Source organism: Paramisgurnus dabryanus, chromosome 18 (assembly GCF_030506205.2).
Source record: "Paramisgurnus dabryanus chromosome 18, PD_genome_1.1, whole genome shotgun sequence".
NCBI classification, from domain to species: Eukaryota; Metazoa; Chordata; class Actinopteri; order Cypriniformes; family Cobitidae; genus Paramisgurnus; species Paramisgurnus dabryanus.
In genome coordinates, this window is record NC_133354.1 from 34,270,109 (window position 1) to 34,279,859 (window position 9,751).

The 9,751-nt window shown below is 40.1% G+C and overlaps 1 protein-coding gene across 1 annotated transcript; it reads right to left on the bottom strand.

The window, feature by feature from the left end:
• Window positions 1–2,635: 2,635 nt before the first annotated feature.
• LOC135777010 (uncharacterized) lies at window positions 2,636–5,064 on the bottom strand. Its single transcript, XM_065287890.1, has 7 exons — window positions 5,037–5,064; window positions 4,589–4,723; window positions 4,321–4,478; window positions 4,103–4,214; window positions 3,771–4,014; window positions 3,420–3,570; window positions 2,636–3,201 (listed from the first exon to the last, which is right to left on the bottom strand). The coding sequence occupies exons 2-7, from the start codon at window positions 4,692–4,694 to the stop codon at window positions 3,097–3,099; spliced, it is 876 nt and encodes a 291-aa protein (XP_065143962.1). The 5' UTR covers window positions 4,695–4,723; window positions 5,037–5,064; the 3' UTR covers window positions 2,636–3,096.
• Between the last annotated feature and the right edge of the window lie 4,687 nt (window positions 5,065–9,751).

Here is a 9,751-nt window from a genome sequence, read left to right on the forward strand (position 1 = left end):
CTGATACCATGGTTTCGTGATTTGGGCTGTACTGAGCTAACACAGTCTCTGACCCCAATTCTTTTTTTGTCTCCAGAAACGCTTTCTGTTAAGGTGCCCCCCATGTCCAACTGTTCTCTGTCTTTAGCAGGTCCCGTATGGGCTTTGTCTGATCAGGCAGGCGTGCCGAAAATTTCCTACAAAGTTCACCATACCCATAAAACGGCGAACATCAGCCACATCCTTTGGCTCAGGCATGTCAAGGATTGCCTTTTTTACCCGGGTCTGCTCTGATGCCTTGACTATTTATGACATGACCCAGGAAGCGGATTTCTGTCAGGGCAAACTTGCATTTCTTATTTAGTGTGAGTCCAGCCTCTCTGGATTTTTGTAGCACCCTATGCAGCCTGTCATCGTGCTCTGCCCAGTCTTTTCCTATAACAAGAACATCGTCAGCATGACAAAGGACTCCGTCAACACCATCAATCAGCTGTGAAATCCTCTTCTGGAAATGTTCGGGCGCCGAAGATATACCAAAAGGTAGCCTTTTGAAGTAATAGCGCCCCTCTGGAGTAATGAAAGTGGTCAACAGCATAGAGTCTTTGTGGAGTGGTACCTGCCAGAAGCCTGATGTCGCGTCCAGCTTTGTAAAGACTCTGGCTCCTTCCAGCTTGGCCAGTGTCTCATCCACTGCCGGCAGGATATGTCTCTCTCTGATGACACTCTCGTTCAGCCGGGTTAAGTCCACACAAATGCGAATTTTCCCAGATGATTTCACTATAGGGACCATGCCCGCACACCATTCAGTCGGTTCTTCAACACAGGCTATGACTCCCATCTTCTCCATCCGGTCTAGTTCCTCTTTGACTTTGGCTCGGAGGGGAATAGCTACACGTCGCGGTGCAGAGAGGGCATAGGGTGTTGCATTGTCTCTTAGCTTGATTTTGTACTCCCCCTTAAGGTTTCCCAACCCTTTAAATACATCTGGGTAAGTTGAGCGAAAGTGAGTTTCTGCATCATCGATACTATTGAGCTGGGGAATCATCTGTAGTCTGCGGATAGCAGTAAGACCCAATAAGGGTATGGTCAGGTTTTTCACGATGAACACCTCCTCCTCAATTTTTTTGTCCCCTCGCTGAATAACTGCATGCACCTGCCCTTTAACATTCAGAGGTTGGTCAGTGGGACCTAGTAGCGGTCTGCACGGTGGTGAGTATCTGCCATATCTATCCAGTGTGAATTCTGATTCGGGGATCGCAGTCACAGACGCACCCGTGTCCACTTTAAACAGCAATGGGTTGCCATTTATGGTAAGTATTTCAGTCCATGTGGATGACAGTGGATAGTCAACAGCCCCGAGATAAGCTGCCCATCCTCTTCAATTGAATCCAGCGTTTGAACTGATCTGCACACAGCCGCAAAGTGTCCCTTCTTTCGGCATTTTCTACACTCTACATCTTTTGCTGGGCATTCAGTCCATGAATGTTTTGGGGTTTTGCCACACTTCCCGCAATGCTTTGACTTAGTCGATGTAAATTGAGGCTGATAATGGCTTCCGCGTTGAAAAGATTTTTTCTTTTGAACTTGTCTTTTACTGTTATGTGAGAGTGCATCTATTTGTCCTGGCAAATCAGCTGACCGCAGAACAGCTTGTTGCTTTTTTACTTCTTCGTGTTGCCTTACTTGAAGTATAGCTGTGGCTAAATCCAAATTTGGGTTGAGCTGCAGTTTCTCAGACAATTTAGCGCCACGTATGCCGACCACAATCCTATCTCAGATCATTTCCTCACGTAAGGTGCCATATTTGCAATGTTCAGCTAGCTTATGTACTGAGGTGATAAAGTTTTCAGCAGATTCTCCGACATCTTGACATCTTTTATTAAACTTGGCTCGTTCATAAATTACATTATGCACGCCTACAAAATGTCCATCAAATGCCTTTTTTACCTCCTCAAAGTCATTTTCTTTCTCTTCTGTCAACTGCAGTGAGCTCAGAATATCGTCAGCCTTTTCACCCATCGTATAAATGAGAGAATTCATCTGGTATGCGCCATCTTTTTCTTTCAGTCCCAACGCAATCCTGAAGCGTTCAAACCTTTTAATCCATGTCGGCCACGAGCTTGGCTCAAAATCGAATGGTCCCGGTGGCGTGATAGTAAATATGTGGTCCATACTGTGTGTTTTTAGCTTGCCGCTAGCCTGTTAGCTCTCGCTGACTCGCTCTCTCTTGCTCCACAGCTCCACAGATTATCACTCTACACACCATTAAACTGCTCCGACGACTTATCTGTGTTACTAGACTCCGTCTGTCGTGGGTTATTCGTTTCTGACACCATGGATTGTTCCTCTATACTCTGTATTCAAGGATACAACTCACTGGATAAAATCAGACAACTCTTTATTTATTCTACTCAGTTGTATCTCTAACAACCATGACCTCTAGCCCCATCAGGTGGCCACAACCTGCCACTACAGGTTGACTGATATTTTGATTAGAATGGTATAAAAGTAATAAAAACTTACCCATGTTGTGAATAGCTGTATACTTAATGAGCACTTAATGATTTATGTTCAGCCAAAAATGACACAAGATTAGTTAGGGAGGGACATTATTCTTCATTCAAAGCCTCCCACCACATTGCCCATCAGAAACAAATAAAGTGCAACAAACAAAGTGCTTAAAACAACTAAAACAGTACAACTTTTTCAAGCAAAAAAGCAGATGAATGCATTACAAAAATAACAACAAAATGAGGTATAATTAGTATTAGATGTAGATCAGAAGCTGGTTAAAGTCAATAGGCTTGTTGGAGATGAACTTGTACTTCTCAAGTGTACTTCTAAACATAACTATTAGCCACACAACATGTGGTTTGTACAAAATAAACCTTTAAATCAGTGAATCGATTCTGCGCAGACCTGGCTCATCTCGAATTAGTCTCTTGTCTATGATCTGTGGGCAAGGTTATACTGGCCTGTGGCCTTCTTGGAGGCCTTGATGATATCGGAGGAGGGTTCCCATTTGAAGCAGGGCTCCAGATTGGCCATCTTTATGGTCATTATTGAGGACAGTGTGCCATCCAATGCTAGGCTGTTTCTTCTCTTGGTTTTGTTCAGTCACACAACTGAAAACACCCTCTCAGCATCTGCGTTTGCATGGGGCAACACCAGGACATGCTTGGCGATGGCAGCAAGCCTCTCAAATTCTTTGGCTCCTGTCACCTATGGAAAATGCACCAAAACACAATGGAAAAACATACCTTGATTTTTGATTGATTAATACTGTAAGTATATTGTAGGTTGATCAATTAACAAAGTTCAGATAAAAACATGCATAATTTGCAACATGCATGACACATATGAATGCAACAATTTTAAGCAACAGATGTAGCCAAGCCACACCTGCCAAAAGGAAAGACAAAAAAGGAAAAAATGTTTACCTTATGCTTCCGGGTGGCCATTTCAGCCCAGAAGCTTTCCATTTCAGTTTCGTCCTGCAGGGATATCATTGGCATGGTCTGATAATTTAGAAACTCTTCACTCAGAAGGTCATGCTCCTCTCCCCCATAGTATGGGAGGAGATGGGGAAACCTATTTATGAAAGTAGAGTTACAAGTTGTTAAGTTTTAGGTATATATTCATCAACCAGCAGCAGTTCATACACATCTTTGAGGAGAAACCGCATAAGAATATCTCATATGCAGTTTAGAAGTGAACATACCTCATCATAAAACATAGTATTTAGTAGAGTATTTTAGCTAAGATGATAGACAATAATTAGAGAAAAAAACCTTTCAACAATGTACAGGACATCTTCTATGTCACTTTCAGCCCTCTGCCGTACATCTACAAATTTTGCGTGTTTGATCAGTGGCTCTTCCAGTGGCAGCTTCTTAAGTGCATAGTCCACAGCACTTGTCAGGAAACACAACACAGCTTCATGGAATGAATCCACCTGTTGTGATGTGATGTCACCCTCGTCGAGCAATCTGTTAAGTTTAGCCCTGGTTGTGAACCCAATGTTTAACTTTCTTCCTGTCAAAGATACAGCATATCGGTATAAGTTAAAATGCTAAATATCACATATTACAGTGTTTGATCATAATAATAGTCAAACACTAACCTGGTAAATGGTTTGCCTTTTCTTTAAAGGCAATTTCACAAGGCTCCTCCTGGCACTGCAGAGCTGCTGGAACCATAAACTTGGAGCATAGCTTGCGTACGAATTTCACCAACTATAACAGACATTTACAAAAATAGTAGGTGAAACCTGTTTTAGAGGATCCCTGCAGATATCAGCAAGAAACACAGAATGGAAAAAACAGCAAAATCCAATCCCACCTCATCATATAACAAAAATATTGATGACTGCTCTCTCTGAAGCAGCAAGTGGAAAGAAGTGAAAGTTGGTATGGTGGCTTGGAAGAAAAGCAGGTACACTTCTGTCATGGGGTCAGTGAATGTCTGCAAAAGTCTCTTGAACCTGGCCTGATTTTCATCTTGAATCAATCAATAAATAACACAAAACAAGAGTTAGTCATTAGTGCAAGTATGTGACTAACAATCCATGTAGTTGCTGCGTAATGAAATTGAAAATTGATGACCATACTAGCAGATTTGAAGTAGCTGGCCAGAGGTTCATACAGCCTCAGGATCCTGGTCACACAACGTTCAAGGCTTAGCCAACGGACCGAGATATGCAGGAGGACCTCCATGTTCTCGGCTTCATGGAGCTCACAAAACTCTGTTTTAGACATTAAATCCATATCATATATTTTCTACAGCTCAGCATTTCAGTATTACACTTAACTCTTTCAATGCCAGCATTTTTCATGATTTTCACAAAAGTTTAATGCCTTCCAGAAAATGCTCCTTTTTAAATATATAAACATACAACATATGAAATAAAAGAACAGACCCTCTGCTTTCAAACAAAAAAATCTGTTTCATCCTATCTTCATGTGTTCTGTTTTTATCACCTCTCAATGTGGTGACAAAATATGTTTTTATAACTCGTCAATGGCGGGGAAAGAGTTAATAGTATCAAACATGCATACCTGTCAGGTATCCTTTCCGATTTGTGCTACCCTTACAATTAAAAATGGGTTACACTTTATTTTGATAGTCCACTTTAGACATTCTACTAACTATAAACAACTTTGCAACTACATGTCAACTAACTTTCAATAATTTGCAACTATATGTCAAATAACTGTCATTAGTGTATTAGTAGACTGTAAGGGTTGGGGTTAGGGAAGAGGTTTGGGTTAGTGGAATAAGTTGACATGCACCTGCAAAGACACTAATAGACAGTTGAATGTCTGTTGAGATATCATCACAATAAAGCGTTAGTAGATATTAAGCAGACAGTCTACTAATTCTCTAAAGATTGGTAGTTGATAAGTAGTTGCAAAGTTACTTATAGTTAGTAAAATGTCTAAAGTGGACTATCGAAATAAAGTGTTACCTAAAAATGTACATATAAAGATAAATCAGTACTTAACACACTTTAAAAAATCCCACTCCTGCAGCTTTGGCTGTGTTATGTGCCACATGACAAGGACAACCATGAATATAGGTGTTGGGATGCTTCTGGAGCACCCTGGAGGCAATGGAATTATGTGGTCCAACGTTCACAGCTGCATTGTCAACTGAGAGACCAATGCAGTTCTCCCAAGGGATGCCATGCTTCTCTATGGTGGAGTTCATTTTGGTGAAGATCTCACTTGCTGTCCCACATCTCGTCCCACTTGTTGTGCACATATTTAAAAACTGGTGGACAACTTTGCTGCCCATGAAGACCCGGACAGTAAGCGGATTCATATTTTCCACTCCTATAATGACAAGTTAGAATCATACAGATGTTCATGTTGTTAGATGTTTAAAAATACACAAAGCACATGTTTTGCAGAGGAGAAAAATCTCAAATAGTTTGTGAAATACCAGTGTCATTCGACCCATCTGTAACAAGGGTATACAGGGCTTTTTTCATCTCCTTCACAAGCTCCTGTGTGAAATATGGTGCGGGTGCTTCATTGGTAAAGCAGGATGACTTAGTCCTGGCACACCTGTACTCCTGCGCTGTCTTCGAATCTCCGAAACATTCTTTTAGGAGAGGCTCCAGGTGGTCCGCAAAGGCTAAGGGGACATTGTGAACTACCAACCCAGCTGTCATTTTGACCTCAGCCCTTCTTGTCTCTAAGAAATTAAAAATTATTAATCCTCCCAAAAGACCATAGTGTATTTCAAATAGACGCCTGCGACAATATGGTACAGTTTAAAAACACATTCAGCAACTAAGATCTCAAATTAAGAAAACTGGACTGTACTACACTGAAATACAAACAACAAATTAGTCAAAGCTATCAACCATGACTTTACCGTGACCTAGAATTAGAACACAAAACTCTTGACTGAACCATTACACATATTGTACCTTAACCTCTTGTGCAGACATACCCCCAACAGATGGAGCGGGCATTACATATTGGGATATTGTGGACTGGAGAGCTCGTTGCTTATCTTGGTGGCCTTTGCTTTTTATATGGCGCACTACATCTGTCACACCCTGGTGGCAACATGAATTTTCAATACGGCAGACTGCACACCAGTAGTGCGTGTTGAGGCTCCCTCTGGTAATAAAAGGCCATGAAGATGTCCACTCATTTTTGAAAATGCATCTATATGTTGCTGCTCCAGCCAGAGCGCGACTCTTCTGGCTCTGCTGTTGGATTGGGGGGGTCTCTTCTGTCTGTCCCTCTGTTTCTTCTTCCATCTGCCCTGTTGGTTGTTCTATCTGTCCTATCTGTGGCTCCTCTGCTTGTTTGTCAGTCTGTCCTGTCTCCTGCTCTCTCTGTCCTTTGTGTTGCTCCTCTATCTGCTTCATTTCCATCAATCGTTCTGGCTGTTCTGGCTGTGTGTTGGTCTGTCTTTTCTCACTTGGCTGGTTCTTTAAATAAAATAAAAGGTTTCGCTTTTGTCCTGGCAAAGGTCTCTTACGGGACATCTTTTAAAACCTTAAACAATTAAAATGGTCATGTTGGTTTAATAACTCTACTCTCAGTTACAAAAAGATACCCACTGCTATTGCACACATTTCCTGTATTTATGTTAAATTCTTTGTAATACATCTTACCTGTTCGAAATGCTGTTTGGTCCTACATAAAAACTATTTATACAAAGTGAGTCATTTCCTGTAGCATGTTAATAAAAAAGATAAATGCCATGTGATTAAATAAACAATGTTATGAGCTGATGTTTTAAGTTTACATTTACCACACTAAATCATGTTCACATGCACAAACAAATAATTTCTTAAAAAGATCTAAAGTTTAAGAGAGTGGCTACTCAAATGGACAACATTTCATTGTTACATACCTAGTCTCAGCTCAGCATCTTCTCAGACTTCTTGAGGTAGTGACGTTTCTTCTCCTGTTGTCTTTCGCTGCAATCGTATCCAGTGTTCGAATTGAAGGGGGTCTGGGGGGGTCCCGGACCTCCTATAAGCCTTAAGGGACCCCCCATAAAGCACAAAAATATAAATTAGGGGGGTCCCCTGGTTTTTTTTAAAATTAAAATACTACATAAATTTAAAATCCTCATTTTGCGTATCACAAAGCGATACTGTCCATTATTTGTCCTAATTTCGCAATAAAATAATTCAAATGACTTCTGTCCGAAATAAAGAAACTCGCAAGTGCGCCTCATGCTGTTTTCTGGAGGAATTGACAGACGAGTTAATGTCTCTATCTGCGTGTGGAGTATTTTTTACCTCAGTTGCGGTAAGAATCTTTAGTAATCTTTAGGTTTAAGGTTTTTTTTTTAAAAAATCTTCTCAAACAATTATTTCATAACAGTGGCAAAGCTATCCACTCAGACTGACGGCTGGTCAACCCAGTCACACAAAATATTTTATTAGGAAAGCAGAAGAAATCACGCTTAAATGATAATAAATGATAGTCTCTTTAATACTTAGCCTATCGCTCAACTATGCATCTTTCAGAAATAAATAATTATTTGTAGAAAGTATCTTTTGCATGTGTTTTTTTAAACCTTGGAAAAATGTAACATGCAGGGCCGAAGTGGGACTCATTTTCAGCCCTGGAGTTTCATGTCTTAGACCGGCCCACTTTAGTTCACCACTGACTATATTAAAATAATATAATTAAATCCTCAGTGCACTATTCTTTGCAGCCTTGCAATTAATATATTTTCCAAAAATATCGTTTCCAATTCAATGCAAATAGTCTAAAACAGTTACGATTTTGCCATAATCATGCAGCCCTACCATAAGGTATTTTAATATTATTCAATTAAACTTATTCAAAAACTGCTGAAAAGGATCAAATGTTTTCCCCTATATTTTTTCCCCTAGCGTTTTGCATGAAATAGATGAAGAATAACTATTAATAGATTAATCATTGTTACATATAACTTACCGGTAGATATAAAAAATACGACATGTACCTTTTATCAAGTTATCAACTCCTGAAAAGGATCAAATGTTTTCCCCTATATTTTTCCCCTAGCGTTTGCATGAAATAGATGAAGAATAACTATTAATAGATTAATCATTGTTACATAACTTACTGGTAGATTTTTACCTTTTTTTTTACATTTACATTTACCTTTTATCAAGGTATCAAGTTGCGCTCAAGTTTATTTTAAATCTAAACATGCAGCAAGTGCACTCAAATAGACGCGTCTAAAACAAATCTCGTGTTCACAGGCGACCGCTTTGAAAAGCAGAAGGCGGCGGCGCGTCATGCGTTGTACATGCGTTTTAAATGAATATGGACCCTAATTATGATTATGAACGCAAGAATTACTTCGTGGTCGGAAGTTGGGGCACAATCAACTTGGTCATAAAGCAGTGGGGACGTATACCACCCGCAAATTACGCGAATGGGGCTGCTGTGAGTGCTGGGGACAGCAACCTTCAACCAGGTGGCATGATAACTATCTTTAAAATTATGTATCTTTAAAAAGATTAATTATATGTAATTTATACAGTGAAGAAGACAGTGTTATTATTCATTTGATTCTATTTATGTACCTAAATACTACTGTTAGATCTTGCTTTATTTGTAACTTTGTTCTTTTCTATTTTTATATGCTCATCATTTCCAGTTTTGCTGATCCGAAAATTATTCAATCTATGACTCAAAAAACGCAATGTAATCATCCATTTAATCACTACTATATAGTAAAATTATGTAATTTAAGAATGAGTCCACCCTATTTCACCCCTATTCTGTTTAAAAGTTCTGCCCTTGCCAGTGTTTCACACTAATTTGAGGTGTAAACTTTTTTTAGAGTTTGAGTTAAGGGTAATTTGGGGTTTCTTTGATTAAAACCAGGATCAGATGATTGTTGATCAAGGACGATCACATCTTACGTTGTGAAATCACAGCGACCCTATAATCAGGGGGGTGGAGCTTGGCCGGGGGGTGGGGCTTAGCTAGGGGACCCCCCATAAGCTTTGACATAATTCGAACACTGATCGTATCTCTTCTTCTTCTCTCACTTTGGTGTGCAGCGCATATGGTTCAGCGGCGCTCATCAGCGCCATCTACCGTCGGGGAGGTTGAATAAAGAACGAACAGTCTCTGACGGATTTTTTTGCGTGAGAAATTGGATGTGTGGTGTGAGTGCGTGTGAAAGCAGTCAAAAACGTGTGTCACACGGCGAAAGCGTGAGAGTTGGCAGCTATGTATCATCTGATCACATTGGAAAGGATTAATAACTGCATGACAGGTAACATCTAATCAAA

Bases quoted from the DNA above. Each gene is read 5' to 3' on its own strand.
- LOC135777010 (XM_065287890.1), bottom strand. From the start codon at position 4,694: ATGGAGGTCCTCCTGCATATCTCGGTCCGTTGGCTAAGCCTTGAACGT. The intron at 4,479-4,588 runs GTATGGTCATCA...GATTGATTCAAG, and splicing joins CAGCTACTTCAAATCTGCTA to ATGAAAATCAGGCCAGGTTC. The intron at 3,202-3,419 runs GTAAACATTTTT...CATTTTCCATAG, and splicing joins TGGCCACCCGGAAGCATAAG to GTGACAGGAGCCAAAGAATT.